This window comes from Aspergillus tubingensis (genome assembly GCF_013340325.1).
Source record: "Aspergillus tubingensis WU-2223L DNA, scaffold_6, whole genome shotgun sequence".
In the NCBI taxonomy this organism is placed as follows: domain Eukaryota; kingdom Fungi; phylum Ascomycota; class Eurotiomycetes; order Eurotiales; family Aspergillaceae; genus Aspergillus; species Aspergillus tubingensis.
The window spans coordinates 1,179,231-1,201,507 of record NW_023336280.1 but is presented as its reverse complement, the minus strand read 5'-3'; the positions used below and the strand labels follow the sequence as shown (position 1 = coordinate 1,201,507).

The following is a 22,277-nucleotide window of genomic DNA, read 5'->3' as shown; positions in this document are numbered from 1 at the left end:
AGAACTGGGCACTGTGAGTTAATCTTTTAATTTTATGTATTATATATGACTGGTAGCTTCTTAGTACTTCTTTCGTCCTAAAGTAGAAGAATTGTCCGTTATGAGCCAGCAGAGAAGAATTTTTCTAAAGATAAACCAGACCCATCTTCTCAAGTCTTGAAATCATTCACCGAAAGCTACACTACAACATGACCGGGTAGACTTCCCTCTCAGTCATCAGTAATCAATCAGCTTGCTATAATGATCTTAAATTGGGAGCGAAAGACATCCAGAACATTATGACTTGAGGTGAAGAAAGATACTTATAATACATTACTATCCTTTTTTGATAATATAGGTATTCTATACTGAAAATACTCTTGGTTTATATAAAGTGTATTCACGCGAAAGTACGGACTGCCTATCAAACTAAGGGAGCGCGGTTTCTGGTTCTAGTTAGAAATATTTGATTATCTGCTCCGCCGGCTTTTCGGGGGATAAATTAATCATAATATAAATATGAATAAGCTAGAATCCAGATAGCTTCTGCACTGAGACTTTTTGCTGCCTCAGCATTACAAGCAGGTGCTATTGTTGAGTCAAGTTGTTATTGTGATAAAAACAAGTACCTCTACTACAGGGTTATAATTCTTTCTATCTCTTAATGCTAACTCTTGCTATGTAGCACCTTACTTTTCAACCTGAAATGGAGTTGGAACGCTTCGACCAGGTGCTGGATAATCATAGACCTTGATATCTTGGAAGGTTGGCTGCAGTGGAGCTTGTACTGATGGATGCTGCTTGAAGTAAGATTTGATTTTTTTCCTTTTCTTTCTTCCTTTTTTTTTTTTTTTTTTTTTTTTTTTTTTTTTTTTTTTTTTTTTTTTTTTTATTTTTCTTTTTTCTTTCTTTTCTTATGAATTCATTAATTTATTTATTTACTTTTTCTTTCTTAAAATTTGGAAATACACGAAGGAATTTCTGTGTATCTTACTCTCAAGTACTAACCTGGGCTGCTGTTCACACTATCAAGACCAGGGACTATGTATGGTGAAGCGTCCCAAAGAGAAATATATAATAATTGTGAGGAATTGAATCCTTACTAGTTACAAGGGTACCTAGGTACCCGCCTCCTCCCAGGTGTACCTGAGTACAGTATAAGGGATTCTAGGGGTCTGCAGAGTATAATCTGCGGGTAATGCCGGCCTTAGTATGGTCTTGGTTTTAACTTTTGCCCCTACATAGGTTCCTTACAGAGGTATATTAGAAATAGCGGTAATGAGGTGCAATAGTGATACAAGAGCATTGTTATTGATTGATTAATACTAGTTAGGACTAGGTAGGTAGTACAACAGTATATAGTTAATAAAAGTCAGATTTCTTACAGAAATATATTAGAAATAGTGGTAATGAGCTGCAATAGTGACATAAGAATATAATTATTGATTGACTGATTAATACTATTTGGGACTAGATAGGTAGTACAACAGTGTGTAATTAATTGGAGTCAGTTGACTCGTTGCAGCGTATGAACATCTAAATAGGTGGTCCTCAGAGCCACACTGGGAATTTTGCAGGAATCACTTAAGTAGTCTAGGTTATAACCTCTGTTTCTGGGAAAGCTTTTCTGAGTTAACGACCTTAATTTCAAGGATCTTTCTCATTTGGGACCGCCGAATTCTCTTTGCCAAGAGGAGTTATCAAAGTCCCTCCCGTCACTGCAAAGTAGCATACCAACAATGTGGAAATATTACAACGAGAAATCAGTCCTGGTGACAGGGGGAACTGGGTTTTTGGGAACAGCCCTGATCCACCGCCTCATAACAACGACATCGTTGTCATGTATTTACCTAGTCTGCCGAGGAGGGATAGAGTAAGCCGCTCAACACAACCCCAGCGTTATATCATCGCTTCCTAACACCACAAAAGCGACCTGCGTGCAAAATGGGAGGCGAATTTGTCGGCCGAGATAGCAAATATGCTATTGGAATCAAAGAAATTGGTTGTCCTCGAAGGTGATGTTACCTTCCCTAGCATGGGGCTGTCTAAATCCGATCAAGAAATGCTCCGTGAAAATATCAATATCGTCATTCATGCAGCATCTCCGATCAATCTAGGGAGGCCAATTCATACTGTGTCCCGGGGGATTATTGGGGCTACTGAAATGGTTGCCGAATTTGCGAGCTCATTCCGAGCCCTTGATCGATTCGTCTACGTCTCCACGGCGTATACCAATGCTCATATTCACGAGAAAAGTCCTGGTTCCGATCTGGTGATCACTGAGGATTTCTATCATCTGAACAAGGAAGGAAATCCGCTTGACGAATGGAGCGCAGTGCAAAAGTATGGAACGAGTGAAACGTACGAAGCGAACGACTTCCCCTGGGCATATGCCTATGCCAAGCATTTGACTGAGCGGCTACTGGCCCTTAAATTCGCAGAAATGGGCGGGGAAGAGAAGCTCCTTATTATACGTCCTTCAATTATTGGGCCTGCGCAACGCATGCCTTTTCCGGGATACTGTGTTCCAATGTCATCGCCATGCAGTGTGGTTGCCGCAGGGCTGATGTTGATCCCATCCTGGCGATTCCAGATAGCGACACAAACCCCTACCCCGGAAATCAATAACCATCACGATGTGGTTCCTGTAGACGTGGTTGTTGACCGTCTACTCTGTCACCTAGTTATAGGGACCCAGGGCTGTGTGCACGCGGTCAGTGGAGTTAAGTCTCGGTTTAGCTTCGAGACATTGTGGCAATCGATCATGAAGTGCCGCCAGATACCCTGGGACCTGCGTCCGGTGTGGATAGCTGATGGATGGAAATCACATAATCAGCATGAGATAAGTCGCCTATATACAGTTATTGGGACCTCATTCGCTTTCTCCGAAGACAAGACGGTCAGAATCAGCAACGAGCTCTCTAAGACGACATCAGATCTGAACCTGTTTACCGAAGTCGATATGGTTGGCCATCTCCTTGCACAACCACAGCATCTACGCTTCATCATGGACCGTTTTTCGCGTAAGAGCCTGCTTTCTCAGGTACTGGTCTGGGTCTTTTATCGCAATTATGGCAAACCATGTGCACACTTGTGATGTTATTTTGTGTAGACTCGCGTTTTCTGATTCCCAGCAATGGCAGCTTTCATGAACCCTAGGGACAGCATGCACTGAGAAATTACTGCACTAGAGACCACTGTCTATGTCTCACATGCCTCTTATTTGCCGGTTGGTTTTCGGCAATCAAGGATATTCACTGCAGTGCGTCCAATCTGTTCACACTTGCAGTTCTACACACAGTTGTTCTGCACAACCAGGTTTTATCATTTCTGCGCATTACAAGGACGCAAGGATAGGCAAGGTAGCACTATTACGGTACTTTCATACTATCATGGCACTCTTATATTCTCAATCTGCCCCTTTGTTCAGATAACGATGTGGCATCAAATGAAACTAGAGTGCAGATACAGTCCAAAATAGCGCTGTTGTGTCAAGATTCTGACTGTCTCGATCTAGTGGAAGAAATGATATAGTAAGACAGATTATGCAACATGATATCATGCAAGCTCTCGTTCTCCTTACTCGACACCTTGCGTCATCAACTTGCCGCTGTGAAGAGAACCATCTGTCGCATACCCCGCTGTCTCTTGCTGGAGTGATACTTCACATGCTTCTCAGCTCTTTGGGAAGAAAGCACTTGATTTCTCCAATTCTACTACTCCTTCTAGGATGTGTACAGAAAAATACCTTATCCCCACATGGTAAATAACAACCACATGCGTACCCGTGAATACGATGAGCACACTATGGTATAACGAATCTACTACAAATATTGGCGTTCGCTCTTTACTGATCGGATCATGACCCATATAGGAGCGCAAAACTTAATTGTCAGTCGCTGATAGTGCTTGGTACACTATCCAGACGCCGTAAACTCGGAAAGCAATATGGAGGCTCACAAGCTCCAACCCCTTAGTGAACAAAGAGTTCACATCTCACAGCTCCCAATGACGTGGCGAAACTGGTATAAGCACCTAAACTGGTGGGGAATTATCCTTACTATAGTAGTTCCTCTTTACGGCTGCCTCCAGGCAGTCTCGACACCTCTCCAGAAAGAAACAGCAATATGGTCAGTCCTATATTACTTTTGTACGGGATTTGGCATCACTGCAGGTAAGAATTTACCTTGACTTCGTTGTAGCAATCATCGGTCCACTGAAGGCAATCAAGACTATCATTGCCTTTGGCCGCATGCATCACATGGGGCCTTGGTACCTTTAAAGGTCTTCCTGGCCCTGTCCATAGCTCACTGGTTAGGAGAGCAACCATTCGATGAGCGGAGATAATCACGTGATCATGTGATTACAGCACTTCTTGCCTTGGGCGAAGGGTATCATAATTTCCACCATTCCTTTCCCTCGGACTATCGCAATGCAGAGAAATGGTGGCAATATGATCCGACTAAATGGATCATCTGGATATGGGGTCAGCTTGGGCTTGCTTATGACCTGAAGACATTCGCGGACAACGAGATTCTAAAATGTCGTCTGCAACAACGGCAAAGGCTTCTTGATCATGAGAAGCTGCAGCTTGATTGGGGAATTCCCATTGAGAGCTTACCAGTGATTCAATGGAGGGACTATATCTACCAGATAGAGGTCTCGAAGCGTCCTCTCATTGTCATTTCGGGTATTGTGCATGACGTGTCTCGCTTTATTGATACACATCCTGGTGGCCGAACTATGATCCAGAGCGGTATCGGAAAGGATGCCACATCCATGTTCAAGGGAGGTGTCTATATGCATGCAAAGTCAGCTCATAACCAGCTTGCGAAGATGAGAGTGGCTGTTATACACGGTGGTGGTGAAGTTGCTGAATATCAAAGACAAGAGGAATGAATTTATTGATTCTTGACACAAGCTTAAGATTGATACGTGTCTTGCTCGTTCGAAAATGCCGAGCAGCGATAATACGACAACAGTTGTGCATCTTCATGTCTTCTAACTGCTGCCCGGTGTCACCCATTGATATACCCCTTGATCAACGTTTATTCTAGAAGGTTTTCAATTATTTCCCATATCTCTATGTCGTTTTCGGTTTTCTGAAAGATATATCCCTGCCACAAGTAGTAGTCTACTGTCACTACCACCAGGGAGGGCAGGGTCACCGGTAAGCCAACCCCTAAAGAGTTTGTCCTACGGGTCTGCTTGTGCTCATGGAATATCATCTTCCATGTGAGGATAGCGTGTAGGCATTCAACACATTCATCCTATAAAACATGTGTGAGAATCAGTCGAAACCGGAGGCCGTCCGCCTGGCCTCGTCCTGCAGTTCGTGTCAGCGCGTGCGATAGTTACAATGGCCTGGGATGATGACATGATATCGATGAGATACCTCCGCCGCTGTTCAGGGTTTGTGCGCTCCGCTCCAAGGATATGCAGTTTGTCTTGACAGTCCTTCAGCTAGTTCTTCGCAATCTTACCTAGAGGGTGGATCTTTTCAGTAAGTAAAGGGCAGTTAAGAGTGAGCACTAAAATAGAAAGGGAAGATCATTGACTGTTCTAGAAAATCAAGTACATATATTGTGGTAATGTAAGTTTCGGTTATAACTTGATACCATTCAAATTAATCCAACCATTGTATGACTTGTGTAGATAGATAGATTTGTAGTTGGAAACTAATAGAGGTGAAACCGAAGCACACCTAAAATAAAAATAAGACGTAGCATAGACATACATACACACATACACCACCCGTTAAGAAACACACTTTCGAGAGAATTTTTCGCCTTTACGCCATGCTGCCCGATGCCTGTATTCGGTAAAATTTTCTTTTTCTTTTCCTTTCTTTTTCCTCCCCTCGCCGTATTTTCCTCTCAACCCAGCCTCTCTTTTCGTCTTGTTCCTTGTGTCTTTTCTTTGTTTTCTGCGTCTGTAATAGACTCCTTCCGGTGGGCAGATTGGGCCGTTTGGCTGGACCCGCATCGGGTAGAGAATTGCAACGCGTAACCTCCGGCTCAGCAGTAAGCATACCACCATAACCGGAGACAACTCATTCTTTTCATCGCAGGACCCTCGAAAACAACCCACCGATTATATAACCCACCGATAACTAGCATACCGACCAGCCGTCTCACTTCTGCGAATAATCTTGACGACCTGACCTCTGCGCAGACCCAGGTATCTAGCAACAGGATCAGACACCTGTATACGAGGCAACTGCGACTCCTTCAGACGGTAACGTTCCAACAAACGGGCCTTCTCATCGGGGCTAAGCAAAACGTGTTTCGGGACCAGTTCGTGACGGGTAATGTTGACCAGCAGATCCTGCTCCTGGAAATGCTCGCAGATGCGGCCGGGCATGCTGCTCAGCAGGCGCACAGCAGACGGCGAGATGGGAGTCTGGGTGATGAACACGCCGGTGTGGAAGTTGTTCTCGTCGACGAAGTGGTTGAAGGTACGCACTTGCTTGGTACCGACGCCGGTCGAGTCCGGGCAGAATTCGACGTAGATGGTGCCGCAGTCCGGCTGGGGGTTCGGGTTCGATTTGCTAGGCAGGGGCGTGTATTTCGCTTGCATGGCTTCCGTGGGCCGGGCGCTGATTTTCATCTTGTTGCGGCTGTTTGATGAAATATGGGGTTAGATGGGGGTTGACTGGAAATTATTGGATGGAATGAAAGGCGCGCATACTCGGGGTATCCTAGAGGGTCGGAATATTTTTGCTTGAATTCGTGAAGAGGCATTTGCACTTCATCTTCTGTCACCTCGTAGCCCTGTGGATTTGTTGAACTTGGTCAGTGGGATGATCGCGGGGTGGTTATTGGAAGCATCGCTTCGCTTGAAGCTGGAGAAAATCCTTACACGATCCAGAAGCATCTCAAAGACTGTCCTCCATGTGCGCCAGAGTCTGGTCATCTCGCGGTCGGCGTCCACGGAGCCTGCAGAGTAGTCCTCGTCCATGGTTGAAGGGGGATGGCACACCGCGGCGCGAAACTTGAAAATGGAAGAGATTAGATGTAAAGGTAGAAGAAGAGCAATAATCGGGCAGATAAACCGATCAAGCCCGGAGAGTGCGGAGCAGGAAGCTGTCTAGGCTGGAGGGGAGAGAGGCGATGATGGAAGCAAAATGCGGTTCTCGAAAAATCGGCGGGCCAGCGCTAAAAGCGCCAAACGGTAAGCGCCGCCTTTTGGACCAGCAAAGGCCAGACCAAGAAAAGAGTACCGACTTTCTTCTTCTCCAGCGTTCTCTTTCCATTCCTTCCCCCCTCAACCCCCCCTCCTCCTTCTCCCCCTTTCCCTTCTTCCCGCTCGTTGGAGCTTTCTTTTTTCCCGGTTGATTTCGGTCAATCGCGCTCTTTTTGTCGAGTGTTGTCTTATTATTGCTTTTCTCCACCTCTTACCATGGCCGCTGACGCCAAATCCGCTCCTGCCACGGAGCATAAGGTGAAGCCTACTAAGCCCAACGAGGAGGCCTTCAAGGCCGATCTCGCTCAGGCTGAGAAGGAGCATGCCGCTGTTCAGGCCAAATTGGTATGTGAGGATCTCTTTCTGCTTTAATTGGCATCGTGCAATCGCATTTCTCTTAGATGCGGTGATTCATTACCGCTCCGTGGCCTTTTCTTTGCCTAATTATCCATTCGGAATGTTTTGCGCTACACTGCATCTTTGCTGTTCCGCCTTTCATCCAATCGCAAGACCAATGCAACATATCATCTATCCGTGATCTCAGAAACTAATTATATATCAAAGACCGAAATCAAGGCCAAGATCGAGACCGCCAAGCCCAACAACCAGGACTCGCCCGCCGCGAAGAAGCAGCAGGAACTCCGCGCTGAGCTGTCTTCGATCCGTCAGAAGCAGCAGGGATTCAAGGCTTCTCGCTCCAGCACCCAGGAGAAGATCAATGCCCTCGATGCTACCCTCAAGGCTCGCATTTCCGAACAGAACAACTCTCGTACGCGCATGTCCTTCAAGAATGTCGAGGAACTCGACCGCGAAATTGCCCGCCTTGAGAAGCAGGTCGACTCCGGCACCCTCCGCCTGGTCGATGAGCGCAAGATTCTGTCCGACGTCTCCAACTTGCGCAAGCAGCGCAAGAACTTCGCCGGTCTGGAGGAGGCCCAGAAGGTTATCAACGACCTCAAGACCCAGATCGCTTCCCTCAAGAAGACCCTCGACAACCCCGAGGCCAAGGCTCTTAGCGACAAGTACTCCGAGATCCAGAAGGAGCTCGATGCCATCAAGGCCGAGCAGGACAGTGCCTTCAAGAACCTCAACGCCCTGAGGGACGAGCGCACCAAGCTCCACGGCGAGCAGCAGAAGAAGTGGACCGCCATCCGCGAAATCAAGGACAACTACTACAAGGCCCGCAAGGCCTACAAGGAGTACGAGGATGAGGCCTGGAGAGTCCGCCGTGAGAAGCAGAAGGCCCAGCGCGATGCCTTCGAGCGCGAGAAGCGCAAGAAGATCGCTGACAAGAAGCTTGAGGAGGCCTCTCGTCTTGCTTACACCGACGAGATCCTCACCGCTCAGGGTCTGATCCGCCACTTCAACCCCTCCTACGACTTCGTTTCTCTGGGTCTGGATGAGAAGAAGGACGAGGGCTCCAGCTTCCGTGCTGATGTCGGTCGTACCGTGGACGACTCCAACCTCAAGGGTATGAAGGTTCTCAAGAAGGAGGACCGCGAGGAGGACTACTTCGTTGGCACTGGCGGCAAGAAGGGTAAGAAGGGCAAGAAGGGCGCCAACGGCAGCCCCGCCCCCGGTACCCCGACTGAGGCCAAGTTCAACCTCAACGTTGGTGTGATCGAGGACTTCGCCAAGGTTAAGATTGACCCTCCCATGAACCAGTCGGATGTCCCTGCTGTGATCGAGAAGCTTGCCGCCAAGATCACCGAGTGGAAGAAGAACCAGGCTTCTAAGACCGAGGAGGTGAGTTAGACGCCTTTTCTTTACTCGAGATTCAACGCTAATACCTGTCCAGAACATCAAGAAGGCCCAGGAGGAGATTGACCGCCTCGAGGCGGAAGAGACCGCCGTCAACGGTGCCACCGACTCCGCCAAGAAGCCCGCTCTCAAGAACAGCGGTGTGAACGGCGAGGTTTCCGCTGACGCCGAGCTGAAGCAGGAGAAGGACGCTGCTGCCGACGTGTCGGAAGAGCTCCAGAAGGCCAGCCTCGAGGAGAAGGCCTAATTCAAGCGCCAAGCATAGAGTGTTGCATCGCATTGCATCTGCATCTTGCATCAGCCATGCTCATTGTTAGATCTGCAAAAGCTCGAGACTCGCATTTGACACATTTACACCCTGCGTGATCCTTTGGTTCCCTCTTTGCATCTAGGAGTCGTGTACCCCGACCCCTACCCATCTATCCCTACTAACTCCTCTTTCCTCTACCGAGATATGCCCATTTTGTCTTACGAAAACAGAAATCAATATGCACGGGTATTGGTTTCTTGCGTGATCCACCGTGCTACCAGCGTCGGTTGGTCTTCCACGGACCAAGCCCGGCTGGGTTCCTTTTTTCCCTTTCCTTCTGTGTAATTGACTTTTTCCTCTTACCTTTACCTTACTACCTATGCTTTCTTATTTCATGTCTTACCATATTCTCCTCTCTTATCTTTCCCAGTCCCGAGACTGGCGACAGCCAGGAGCATTCAGTCAGCGATTTGTTTAGCAGCGTGTCGTGTAAGTAACGAATGAGCGATTGGAAAAGCAAGTTGTACGGATCGAATGTAGGACGTTGAGCGATTTTCATTATGATGACATACCAAAGAATTGAATGTAGACTTGTACATTATCTTTGTCCTAGTGCTAATTTTGTACATGCCATCATCTCTATGATGCTTTATGTTATCGACACTGATCATTGGCCAAATACCATCTCATCAATCCTACAATGAACCCATAGACGGTGACAATTGAGCCAAGGAACAAGAAGAGTAGTCAATTGATATTACTATTATTACCATCATCATCATTAATACCCTCCCTGACCCCCCTGCTCCTTCTGACTACCACTACTACTACTGCCCCCCTCCTGCCCTCCACCCCCCTGACTCCCCGTCTGCCCATCCTGCCCACCACTCTGACTTCCCTCCCCTCCATCCTGCCCCGTCGTACTCCCCGCCCCAGCCGCTGTCGTCGTTGTCGTAGACGCAGTCACTCCATACCACCCCGCCGTCGACGACGCCCCCGCCACCGTACTAGTACTACTGCTCGAGCTATTCCCACTCGAACTCGTCTGATAAACCTTAAAGCTCTTAAACTCCCAATACGCATTGGTAAAGTTCGCCCCGTTTTCCGCCGCCCACTTCGTGCACGTCGACGGACAATCATACAGATCCGTGTAGTAAGTGCTCGCCCCCGCCAAATCACCACAGATATCGATATTGACGATAATACTCTGGTTCTTGAAATGCGAGCTGATGTCGCAGTTCGTATTGGGGAAGTCGGCGAGTGCTTCGCCCCAACTCGATGGGTCGGGCGTGTTGCTGCTGTTCGAGATGTCGCTGGGGATGGAGTCACGGGAGAACATCCACACGCGGATGCCCGCGGGGCGGAGTTCCATGGCGTAGATCTGGTAATTTATATTAGATGTGTGGGTGGGGGATTGAAGATGGATTTGGGGATGGGGAAAGAACGCACGCCACCACCGTTAGTGTTGAATTTCTCGCCGTAGGTTGCTTTCGCGCCTGTTACGCTGCAGCCGGCGTTATCATTGGCGGTGTTGAGACAGTTGGTGTATTTGGCTGTGCCGGTTTCTTTCCGCTTGACGTCCATTTTGCATCCGCTTGAGGTATGCAGGGTCATCGCGTTGCCGTGGGTGGCTTTGTTGTTGGATTCCAGCACGTCGATTTCGCCGTGTTCGGGCCAGTTGGATGGGTCGGTGAGCCAGAGGGCGGGCCAAGTGGCGCATCCGTAGGGCGTGTGGGTGATGTCGAAGATGAAGAGCCCGTCGTTGTAGGTTTTCTTGGAGGTGATGCGCACGGATTTTCGGCCGCTGGTTTGGTTGGAGGTGCTGGTGTCGACGCGCAGGACGGCGCGGGAGCTGGAGGCGTAGGTTAGGTTCATTGATGAGGCGGTGGTGCTGTCGACGTAGCTGGTGTAGGGTTAGTTGTGTTCTTTTGGATGTGTACATGGAGGGAGATGTGTGGATGGATGATGTGCACATACTCTACGAATCCATCGGTTGTGTCGGTGGCTGTGTAGTATTCGAACTCGTCGAAGAATGAAGAGCCCGAGTATGTATCTGCGAGCTTGTAGCTCAGGGTAGAGTAGTCGGGGTATGAGGATGATTTCGTGCCCTCATAGATGCCCACGACGAGCGCAACAATGATAACGACCAGACCCCCGGCGACGAGCGATTTCGTTAACACTGACCATGAGCGCGGGTCATACCACGGTCCTCCGGCGCCTTTTGCAACAGTTGCTTTCTGTGCTGTTTCTGCTGCTCCTGCAGCTGCAGGGGCCGATGCAGTGGCTGTATATGGCGGTGCAACAGGCACATTGTGTAATTCGTAGTCGGGGAGACCTGTCCTATCCGAGACGTCTAAACTGGATAAGTTTCTGTAGGACATGTTTTGGGATTCAGTCATCGCGTGCAAAATAGCCCTGGAGGATGAAAGACCCTCTGGGTCCGCACTCCATCTTATTCAAGCAATGACCTGGCAAGCTATACAATAGGCTTAGATTGTCAGGGTATCATGGAGCCCCTTAAGACAGAAAAAGTCAGCTAGTGCATAAGTAAAAGCATCAGGATTCATACCAGAGCTTTTCCATTGGTTTGTTGACCGGTCCCCCGCGGAGCCCGGCTCTTGCAATGACTTGATCGACCCGAAGGGATCATGCCGAAAAAATGAAGACATACGTAAGCGCTTATTCGGCTTAGCATAGATAAACCAACCGTTATGGCCGGTAGGCGTAGGGCTCGCCGAGAATAGCAAAGGGAAATTAATATGGTGAGGGAACGCGCTGTAGCTGCATGGGATCTGCGGGCCAAGATGGGTGGGTTGCGTCTTTCTACCAGGTTCCGAATTCTGACTCGTGCACAAATGGCCCCGTCAAATAATACAGCCATTAAGCATAACAGCTCATGCATGTTCAAACGGTAGAAAAGATGTTGATATCGATGCCACACATACTCGGTGGAGCGCTTACGCAATGCGGCCATGAGTTAGCGCGTAAGCCACGAATGAGCGGCTGGCCAGCAAGGCTGCGCGGGGTTTGTACCATAGCAAAAATATCTGAAGCGGGACGAGCGATATGGCTTATTGAGAATAATTGGTTGGAATTGTATCGGTCTTGAGTGTGTATACTTTGTTCGGAATCGGGTGATATGCCTTTTATGTTCCTGTTGCTCGGCGGGCTAGAAGTGCCGGAACTGGACTTGTGCTGAGCCCGAAAAATTGTGTCGAGTCCCATTATGCATTGATACAGACCCTTGCCCAACCTGGTGGACATTCCAAGGGTCTGATAGACCTCTGGAATCAGGGTTGTCCGGGGCATACGTATGCTCCGTAGCCGGCAGACCCGGGCAAGACCCGTTGCCAGAACATATCCATGGCTCGTCTCGAGTAATTACTGTCTATTTGCAGCACGAAAAAAGGCACCACACTGAACAGGATCCTTGTCTTGACTATCAGATCACGTCTAAATCCTCATAGTGTACCAATTTCCCGAGCTTCGACGTGGGAAAAAGGCGACTAACTATTTGAGATAGACTGATTTTTCCCGCGAATGTAGGCTGTCCAGCATCGTGAACCCCTATTCGCAAAGTCATTCCCTCAGTTGAGCTCACGATTGGAGAGAATGGCGTACTTACGTGTCGTTGTAGATGACGAATGCCTTCAATTAGGCTGCTGTGGCGGTGCTGTGTTAGCGTGCAAAGTAGACTCCAGACCCTCGTCGGCTCGCGATTAGCCTAGCTCTTCCGTGCTTGATCCATATTAGCTTCGGCGCAGTTTCAGATTGGGCTGAGCGATGATGACCCACTGTCCGTGAAATAGCCTTAGCACCATTCGGCATGTAGAATTTGTCAACCGAAGAAAGAAGGACAAGGAAGAATTATGTGGTGGAGGCAATTGCGCTAGTTTCTGAAGGTGCATAGAAGCAAAAATAGATGGAAGTGTGGTTGAATGTAAGAAGAGAAAATAGATAAAGGCAAATAGAATATCTTCCAAGCAGCTTTCCATACCCTAACATGCAATATGCCTTAACCAGGTCGATTTTGTCACTTTTCTCCTTTAGGTCTTACGCCAGTAATATCGTTGGTGGAAGCTGCTTGATTGGTGGTCCATTGTCTGTGGAATATATCAGTATTACTGATAGTCCTGTGGCCAGTAATAGTAAATTTCTGTCATTTTCTCAAGGCTCTGTGATTTGATCAAGATCATTGGGTTCTCGCTGTAATTATTTTTGAGGGTTTCTTCTTATTGGCTAGCTTCCGGGCAACAGTACAAGTTGAAGCAGAGATGCAAGTGCATTCAGAAGTGCGCCACAGCAAAGCATAAATACGTAAAGATAAATACAGATTTAATTCGTAACATGTCATAGAATAGGCTACTAACCATATATTATTTGTGAGTTCAGGTGACATTAGAGGATCAGGAATGAGTAACTAGCCATTTAATCAAAATAGTACTAAGAAGCTTACTGAAAGCGCATAGTTACTTATGGTCAATCTGTTTATATGACCAGCAAGCGAGTACAGAGAAGTGTGAATTAACTGTAATGGAAGCGTAACACGCCTAGGCTAGACATAAATCACTGGTTGCAAGGAATACAAGCGTGGCCAAACAATCCTTTTCTCTATTTATGTAAATTGAAATATCATCGGGCTCAGAAAGAATTGAAGGATGATTGGTGTACGCGCACATCAAACCTAGAATCTAGCTCAAGATCAATCATTCTGACTGGAGTTAAGCAGGATATGCGAAGAACAAGTTGAGCTTCATCACTGACCATCAGCCGAGCTTTCCGAGTCAGAAGAAAGACCATCGCTTTCATATTCTTCATTGATGTAGCAAAGAGACGAGTCACTTGAATAGCCGGCATCAGAATCTTTCTCAGCATCGTCATGTTGCAATTGTCCAGCTGACATATTGTGTGGATTGAACCGAATGGAGTAAGGCCTGCTGCCAGATTCAGGTCCAACAGCTAGTACATTGCTTCGAGCATCCCAGCATATTTTAAACCGAGGCCAATTTTCCGGGGGCAACAAGATGCTTCTCTGCTCTCCTAAGACCACCCAGTCATCTTGGATGGTTATTCTTGGAGTATGCGTGACATCATTGTGAGAGAGACACTCTTCTGGACTATATTCAGCTTCCTTACTCATGGTAATCTCATTCTCTAGATACTCGAGAATGAGTGACAATTTTTCCCGTCCCTTTCGACGAAAAGTGGAATACTCAGCTCCTCTCCAACGATACGATTTCAAAAGGCTGCATGGTCGTATGCTCCATATCCGGACAGTCCCCTTATCGTCTAGCCAGCCCAACAGTTTACTGTTGGAAGAAAACTGAAACTCATATGCTGCACAAGATTCCCGAATTGGCCGTCTTTTCTGTAGCGTCGCAACAGTCTGTCCCGTCTCTGCGTTCCACACCATGATGTCCCCGTCGTAAGATGCCCATGCCACCAGCTTGTGGTCTGGCGAAACAGTCACGGCGTAACCAGGACCACAATAACTAGGTATCTTGAATGTTCTTTGATACTCTCCTGTTTCTCCATTCCATGTTTCGATCACTCCCCTAATTTTTGCTGTCACGAGTCGGGAGCCATCCGTAGAAAGTGCCACCTTTCCGAACGATTTACCACCTTTCCGAACGATTTACCTTGTTCAAATGGGGCTTCGTCGAGCTTTCCAGGTACAATTCTCCATACTTTGATCGTTTTATGGATATAATTATCGGTTCCACTGGACACAAGAAATTGGATGTCCGAAGAGAAGGCTAAATTGCCATCACTGTCTGTGTGACCCTCCAGAGTTTGCACCAGGACACCCTTCCCTGTCTCTACCACTTGGATTGTCGAATCAGCTTCCACTAGTGCAATAAGCCTATTATCGGGAGAAACTGCAAGTATTTCGAACGACCCTGGTAAATCAATCTTGCGGTCCAGTTCCCACTCGTCTCTTTGCCGCCATATCTCGACAGTCTCTTTTGTTTGTAGCAGAAGTTTGCCGTCCCTAGAAAACTTGAATGCAGTCACCCCCCAGCGATCGATCACTTCCTGTACTTCGCCGAGTTCGGTGTCCAAAAACGCTATGTTATTCAAATCTATAGTAGAAGCGAGTAAGCGGTTATCAAATGAAAACGACAGACCCGCCGGTAGCTCACGTTCCGGACTTGCGTATGGGCTCTGGTATGTCCATTTCAGCGTCCATAAGGTGCCGTTTCTCTGCCATAGATTTATTCTTTCGTCCTTTTGAAAGCACGCGAGTAACTGGCTATTGGGAGATACCGCAAATCCCTTCGTAGCACTTGGGCATTCCACTATATGCGAGATTTCCCATGTAGCTGTATCCCACATATACATTTTATACAGTGTTAGTGCGAGCAACAATTGACCGTCTGGGGTGAAGGTGACGCAAGGCACATCTTTCTCCACCTTATAATCATGCTCCGACCTGAAATCCTCCTCAACGTCAATCTTCCTGACCATTCTTCCTGTTCTCGCATCCCAAATCCTGAATTCTCCATTTGGGAAACCTGCAATTAATTGATCGTCAGGTGACAGGAGACAGAACACGTTTCAAGGGCACACATAGAAAATGTGAAGGTTTGTAAAAGAGGCCCCCAATCCTCTTCCAACCTTGGTCCCTGGTCGATCCATTTCGGGATACTTCCTGTTTCTCGCACTAAGCTGGCCTTTGGTGTAGATATAAGCGCAGATACGTAGACTTGGAGTGGTGCGGTCATAATTAATTGTTGGTGCCTCCAGACAAATCGCTTTGCATCCAGCAAAAATTCGCGTACTTCAGGGTTTGACGTCATCTAAGCTTGATGTGTCAGGGACATAGTATAAACAAAAATCAAAGATTATCAGCCTTTACATACTGCGGGCGTGGAACTTAACATGTCAATGATTCCCACTGTTTCGGGCATGATTCTCATCAAGGCCAGCGCCTCCAGCCAGTGAAGAAAGCGCTGACGTAAAAAGCCAAGCAGGTCAATCTCTGTCTTACGCTCACCTTCCTTGAGATGGTACACCCAGTATTGACAAGCGTAGCGAATCGGTGCAAGTGGATCTTGTGAGGGTGTTTCAATCTCTTCTAAAGCAATGCAATAGTGAGGAAGCTGATATATGTTCTCACTCAACGTCTATCTCATTCCTTTCATTGAGTCTTTGAGGATTTCACGATGGATGCACTTCTCAAGTACACCAGGGTCTTGCGGAGACCCGTCACGAAGCTGGTGCTGGTTCAAGAGTAGCCAGTCCTGAGCAGATTGGTGGATGAAATTTACCGTCTCGCCACGAATACTCAGGAACGACCTGCACCCAATTACATAGTCCCTTCCTGCATTGACACCTGTTTCCATTCCCGCAAGTTGCTCAATTTCCTATAAACTCAAAGGCCGGCGTGCCACCATTGCAACACACAGAACGGTTTTACATTCTGACCAGGGCAGTTGCCTGAGCAGATAAGTGTATAACTCATTCAGCTGACGTGGGGTATCTTCAATGATTTTCTGCCACCGGGCCTCGGGTGCATTCTCTATCTCCTCGAACACCAAAGAAACCCATATATACGTGTTGCTGGCTCGATAATGTAACTAATCTTTTATCCTATGAACACGCTCTTGGTTCTGAGCTTTGTCTCGAAGCACCTGGACCTTTCGATCGATATAAGCGTCTATCCAGGGAATGAGGTTCTGATCATCCAACATCAGAAGTCTATGGTATTGTAGTGTTGACTCAGGTCGGCTGTCTGGAATTTCCAATAGAGGCCGACTGGTAATAAACCATTTGAAATGGGACATTCTTTCCTTGGTAATAATACCGTTCATAAATCGCAATAGTTGCCTGCGCGAACCCTCTTCACATTCATCAAGAGCGTCGACGGCAATAATGACACGAGCTGAATCTATCAGCATACTTGTCAAATATCACACCACGTAGCGAATTAATTGCAATCACTGATGATTCTTGTCCTGAATGAGAGAATTGCTCGTCAAGGTGTGAGCTTAGGTGGGGCTGTTGCCGGAGAAGCATCCACACCAGGCTTTGAAGTACTGCAACCCCGTTGTTCAAATCTGCGTCGGTGTGTTGGCAGAAGAAGTATAGAATCGTGGGGGGCTCTGGCTCCCTGAGGCACTGTGTTTGCAGTTCTTTTATAGTGCCTATTGAAAGGATTGTCTTTCCAGTTCCAGCCTGCCCACTGATCCAAAGTCGTCTAGGCCGGTCCTCTTCCCAACACATAAAGCCCTTGAATTGCTCAGTATCAAAACATCCAAGTATATAGGTCATCCATGACTCTCTCTTCTAAGTTTTCGATGGTTTTTACGGTAGCCTGCGGATCCACGCGGCGTATAGCCTGCAGACGCTTCTGAAACTCCTGGGAGTCTTCAGCTGTCTCGATGTCCATGATCATCGCTCTCATTTGACCCTTCATGTATTCCATGTCAAAAAGCGCGCAATCCCTGGCAAGTGCATCTTCTGCCTCATATATATGTGCCGGGTAGCGGATATTGAAGAGTGGGGGGGGCCCAGGCTTTGCCCGTGATCCGCAGCGGAGCGAGGACCGGTGTTTGGTATGACCCAAGGTGATAATGCCTCAGGTGTTGAGGCAGTTACTGACGGTGGCAGGAGGAGTTGTGCCTGAGGCATAAGTGCCAGTCTCACAGACCCACATGTAATAACTTTACCTTCTGTCTGTGAGACTTGAGACTCACAGAATTACCCCTTTAGGGGTAATTACAGAACCGGGAGGATCCACCGAAAGGATGGAGGGGCCCCCCGCGATAGGCGGGCATCCCCCTTAGGGGGAGAAGAGGGGGTAATCGTACGGTAAGTACGGGCGGTAGCCAGGAGCAGAATCCCAAAAAGGAGATTCTTGCCAGTCTCAGCGTATTTTTGCTGAGACGAGGATTACCTTCCTATTCGGGAAGCGGGGTAGATTGGGCAGCTATGATAAAAGGGCGATGCGCCCTCCTTTGTTGTTGCGATCTACAACAATGTCTCTCTCACGTCTTCGTTTGTCGTCCTTAAGTTCAGTGTCTGATGTGTCGGACACTGCGTCGGTAGTCAGTTCTCGTACCTCTATAGCGTCCAGCAAGGCGGAAGCAGCGATCCATTGTCGGACGGTGTTTTTGACATATGCTCAGTGTTCTTTAGAGAACAAGGATGAGTTCGCAGCGATGTTTAACGAAATGTTGGAGAGGAATAAGCTCTCCAAAGCTACGTATTACGGGTGTCGTGAACCGCACCGCGTGAATGGAATACACTATCATGTATTACTTAATTTTGGCGAACAGGTGAACTGGAGCTTTTCGACTGCTCGTAAGTGTCTTACTGTGCCGGGAAACATGTGTGATTCCCTCAACATCGTGACGCGACGTCGCGGGCAGAATTATCAAGATTTTGTTGTCAACCATGTTAAGTATTGCGAGAAGATCGAGGGTGGAGATCTTTTTGGGGAGCGGCCGAAGATGTCTGCGGATATAGCAGCCGAGCGGAAGCGGAAGTGGGAGGAAATTGGTCGAGAGCGGAATGCGGCTTCGAAGTTGGCGAAGTGTAAGGAACTTCTTCCGGATAAGTTCTACTGCTCTTTCAACAATATCAAGGGGGCTGTTGAGTTCGAGCATCAGAATGAGGAGGTTTATGAACGGTTTGAGTTGCCAAGCTACATCAACCCGTCGAATTTTAGGGTGCCTTTGGAAATCTGTCAATGGGAATTTGACAATCTTATCCACCCGAAGCCTGGGCGTCGTCAGTCTTTGATTATCGTTGGGAACAGCCGTACGGGCAAGAGCTGTCTTGCGGAGTATATCGCCTCGCAGCATGGTGTCTTCTCGTCGTTCGATACGGAATGGGATCTCGCGGCGTATCGTGATGGTATAGTATGTTCGGTTTTCCATGATTTAAAAAAAGACTTTCCTTATTGGAAAGCAGTTATTGGATGTCAGCCGTTTTTGACGGCACATGGGAGGTATAAAGCTACGCGGCGGCTTAAGTGGAACGTTCCGTCGATTATCACGTGCACCTACAATGAAGATATTCGCGATTGGGGAGAGCATGTTCGGTCTTACATTGAACAAAATTCTGTTGTTTATGAAATTCCTATAGGAGAGTATCTTTATCTTGAGGAAAAAGGGGGGGGCCCCAGGCACAGCCTGGGGGGGCGAAGCCCAGAGCGTTGATTATTCATTGTTTGTGTCGAATCGGTAGATTCAATATATAGATTTTCACGCAAGGTGGTGTTTGGCCAGGTGTTGGTCAAGCGGTTAGTAGTGAATCTCACAGACCCACTCTCTTATAACTTTGCCTTCTGTCTGTGAGATTCACTACTAACCGCTTGACCAACAAACAATGAATCATCTTGAATGTGTTTTAGACTGCCACTCCAATCGTCCAGGTCCAGCAATCCGCGAGCCCACACTAGGAGCTGATACCTTTTTTACTAGAAACAGACGCTCTTGATTTGATAGAACAGCAGTGACTCATACAACGACGTGATTCGCCCAGCTATGTCCTCTCGTATTCCGTGTAGCGACTGATCATCTTTTATGCTGTCCTCACATAGAAGTTTATTGGTCAATTTCGAGTACCACTCGATCCTAGAAACCGCATAAGCTACGCCGTTGTAGAGAGCTGCTCCAGCGCTGACTGGCTTGAGCAGTATCTAGTGGCATTGGTGGCTCATCAGTGCCTGTATTGGATGATTGATAGAAGGTTAATACAACTTACATCAACACTCGATGAAATCACGGCCCACGGCAGTGCAGTCTGAGAGACATTCTTCAGAGGGATGTCAAGAATGGATTTGACCTGCTTGATTACATTGATAGTGCTCTCCGAATGCTCAATAGCTTTCTTGTATTTCTCAATTCTCGAAAGGCCTTCTTCAACCACTTTTTTCATTTGTTCTTCTCCGAGGTGTTGAGAAGACTCGTTCGTTCCGACTGCTTTCTCGGTCGTGGATTGGTTCAAAAATACCTTCGCAAGCAGTTCCTCATACCTTAAGACGTATTCTGCCTTTTCCAGGTCATTCTTGAGGTTACTATAGGCCTTATCCCAGAGAGCTTTGTGGATAGAAACCGCCTGGTTGGTTGGTTGTTGTCGGTGGTGTGCAGCAGTGTTACCGATATCCGGTGATTGATCACCTTGTCGAACCTCTGTGATTTGACTAACGTTGCCAGCAGCGTCACTGCTGGGAGATCCTTTTGCCGGGGTGCTCTCGTCATTTTCCTGGACCTTTTGGTCGTCTGCCTCGTGCCTTCCCTCCTCTGCATGTCTGTCTTTCCTAAAACCCCCAAGCAATGTCGAAAGACACCCAGACTTGCACAGTGGCATTCTGGGACGCTGTGAGGTCTTGAAGGATTCTTGTAGTGCAATCGCAATAGAAACCGATCAGTGATAGAGTGCTGGACTGGATGTGTTCGGCTCGCGAGGCTGAAAAGAGGAAGGTTGACAGGCGTTCGTTGCCTAATTTAGATGCGATAGGAACCAAACATGCTGCTCAGCCTCGGGTTAGTGTGGTGACTGCTGAGTGGCTCTCAATGTGGGATCAATGGCGCTAAACATGCAGGAGGTACATGGGCACACGCTAGAAAGAATGGATATGATTATCATATGCCGAGTTGAGGAGCTTATAGAACAGATATATCGATCAATGTACTTGACTCTTGGTCCCAATCATTCTATCTCGCAAGTATTAATTTACTATGCAAGCTGTTTCACTGTTTGGAATTTCCACTGACCGTTCAATATATATACTACTAGTGCCGTGGTTAAGGTAACATCACTAATACTAGCGTACACATACTACTATCGTTTTAAGTCCACCTAACTACAAGATTAAATCGTATCAGGTACCACCCGAGTGTGGAAATAAAAAAAGAGAGTTGGTGTGCATTATTACTTGAGTCGTAGGTCTCTCCAAGAAAGAGGAAAAAAGAAAACCAAAAAAGATGATCCCCCGAACCAGAATCGAACTGGTGATTTTTCGGTTACAATAATTACCATTACAGCCGAACGCCATAACCAACTAGACCATCGGGGGTTCTCGTTGTAAGCTCGAACTTGTATTGCCATTATATCGAGCAATCTGTCACAAGGAAATACTAAAAATGGCAACCATTGTCAGCCACCACGCCAAGATAAGATATTCGTCATGTTTTCCCCTCTTTCCCCAACCACCGATTCGGTAGCGAAGTCACGTTCAGGGCAGCCTACGCTTCATCAGCAGCTCGGATGAAACAAGACGCTGTGTGACAGAGACACTCCAATGTTTGTGTGTTTCGTCTGGCACCACGAGACTGTAGACACATAAGCCAAGTAGTTGGCATCTGCACGACATCTTTGTCCTCCCCAACATACCCAATTCCGCCCGCGTAGACCGACATAGCCGGTTGCCTAATCCGGACCACTCGCCAAGCTGCCATCCATCGTTGGTTTCGCTCGGCGCTTCTTCTCGTCTCTTTTCCCGACTTTTTCTCCTCACATCCATCACCCTCCCCTCTTTTACCTCTCCGCACATTCCGCACTATAGAAAAGACTCTCATTCCTATCAGAAGCCTCAACTGCGCCGTCAGGCATTCCTTACCGCAACAAAAGACCGCATAATCACTGATCATCGCGTCTGAAAGACTTGCGACTGTCTCCTTATTAAAGATGTCTTACAACAAACCTGTATGTTGAGTCAACCTTCTCGCCACGTCTCACTACACCACTGACCGATATTGAACAACAGGACCAGCCTCCTCCGTCCTACCCTCCTCCGACCCACGACGCCGGTCCCTACCACCAAGGCGCATCGCAAGACTACTACCAGCAGGGCGGTTACCCTCAACAAGGCTACAACCAGGGATATCCGCCCCAGGGCTATGGCCCCCCGCCGCAGCAGGGATACTACGGTTCTCCTCCGCCTCAAGGCCAGCCGATGTACTATCCTCCGCCGCAGCAGCAACAAGGTTACTATGCCGGACAAGACCGGGGCGGATCCTCGGGAGGTGGTATCTGCGCGGGTATAATGGCTGCATTGGCTTGCTGTTGCTGCTTGGATATCCTGTTCTAGGATGAGAGGAGTGCTGTCTTCAGTGATTTTGAACTGCTGTTTGGATTTGGTGTCTGCGTT

General features: G+C 47.7%; 8 protein-coding genes and 1 non-coding gene across 9 annotated transcripts; 4 read left to right on the top strand and 5 right to left on the bottom strand.

The window, feature by feature from the left end:
• Positions 1 to 1,718: 1,718 nt before the first annotated feature.
• On the top strand, positions 1,719 to 3,076 carry AtWU_04156 (male sterility domain containing protein; the record flags this gene model as incomplete). The annotated part of the gene is made up of 2 exons (XM_035499267.1): positions 1,719 to 1,852; positions 1,909 to 3,076. 2 exons carry the CDS (start codon positions 1,719 to 1,721, stop codon positions 3,074 to 3,076), a joined length of 1,302 nt encoding a protein of 433 aa, XP_035355160.1.
• A 2,996-nt stretch (positions 3,077 to 6,072) lies between these two features.
• On the bottom strand, positions 6,073 to 6,939 carry AtWU_04155 (DNA-directed RNA polymerase core subunit RPB5; the record flags this gene model as incomplete). The annotated part of the gene is made up of 3 exons (XM_035499266.1): positions 6,073 to 6,598; positions 6,670 to 6,752; positions 6,841 to 6,939. 3 exons carry the CDS (start codon positions 6,937 to 6,939, stop codon positions 6,073 to 6,075), a joined length of 708 nt encoding a protein of 235 aa, XP_035355159.1.
• Positions 6,940 to 7,380: 441 nt separating this feature from the next.
• Positions 7,381 to 9,172, top strand: bfr1 (putative nuclear segregation protein (Bfr1); the record flags this gene model as incomplete). The annotated part of the gene is made up of 3 exons (XM_035499265.1): positions 7,381 to 7,509; positions 7,729 to 8,910; positions 8,963 to 9,172. 3 exons carry the CDS (start codon positions 7,381 to 7,383, stop codon positions 9,170 to 9,172), a joined length of 1,521 nt encoding a protein of 506 aa, XP_035355158.1.
• A 784-nt stretch (positions 9,173 to 9,956) lies between these two features.
• AtWU_04153 (glycoside hydrolase family 16 protein) lies at positions 9,957 to 11,574 on the bottom strand (the record flags this gene model as incomplete). The annotated part of the gene is made up of 3 exons (XM_035499264.1): positions 9,957 to 10,556; positions 10,625 to 11,078; positions 11,153 to 11,574. The coding sequence occupies 3 exons, from the start codon at positions 11,572 to 11,574 to the stop codon at positions 9,957 to 9,959; spliced, it is 1,476 nt and encodes a 491-aa protein (XP_035355157.1).
• Positions 11,575 to 13,931: 2,357 nt separating this feature from the next.
• AtWU_04152 (WD40 repeat domain-containing protein) lies at positions 13,932 to 15,643 on the bottom strand (the record flags this gene model as incomplete). The annotated part of the gene is made up of 3 exons (XM_035499263.1): positions 13,932 to 14,740; positions 14,815 to 15,258; positions 15,319 to 15,643. 3 exons carry the CDS (start codon positions 15,641 to 15,643, stop codon positions 13,932 to 13,934), a joined length of 1,578 nt encoding a protein of 525 aa, XP_035355156.1.
• Positions 15,644 to 18,156: 2,513 nt separating this feature from the next.
• Positions 18,157 to 19,136, top strand: AtWU_04151 (uncharacterized protein; the record flags this gene model as incomplete). Its single annotated transcript, XM_035499262.1, has 2 exons — positions 18,157 to 19,036; positions 19,108 to 19,136. The coding sequence occupies 2 exons, from the start codon at positions 18,157 to 18,159 to the stop codon at positions 19,134 to 19,136; spliced, it is 909 nt and encodes a 302-aa protein (XP_035355155.1).
• A 465-nt stretch (positions 19,137 to 19,601) lies between these two features.
• On the bottom strand, positions 19,602 to 20,494 carry AtWU_04150 (NACHT and WD40 domain protein; the record flags this gene model as incomplete). Its single annotated transcript, XM_035499261.1, has 2 exons — positions 19,602 to 19,823; positions 19,889 to 20,494. The coding sequence occupies 2 exons, from the start codon at positions 20,492 to 20,494 to the stop codon at positions 19,602 to 19,604; spliced, it is 828 nt and encodes a 275-aa protein (XP_035355154.1).
• Positions 20,495 to 21,115: 621 nt separating this feature from the next.
• Positions 21,116 to 21,203, bottom strand: AtWU_t102. Its single transcript is given in 2 exon segments — positions 21,116 to 21,151; positions 21,166 to 21,203. It is a non-coding gene; the product is annotated as a tRNA-Tyr (tRNA).
• A 611-nt stretch (positions 21,204 to 21,814) lies between these two features.
• Positions 21,815 to 22,217, top strand: AtWU_04149 (uncharacterized protein; the record flags this gene model as incomplete). Its single annotated transcript, XM_035499260.1, has 2 exons — positions 21,815 to 21,832; positions 21,894 to 22,217. The coding sequence occupies 2 exons, from the start codon at positions 21,815 to 21,817 to the stop codon at positions 22,215 to 22,217; spliced, it is 342 nt and encodes a 113-aa protein (XP_035355153.1).
• Positions 22,218 to 22,277: the final 60 nt, after the last annotated feature.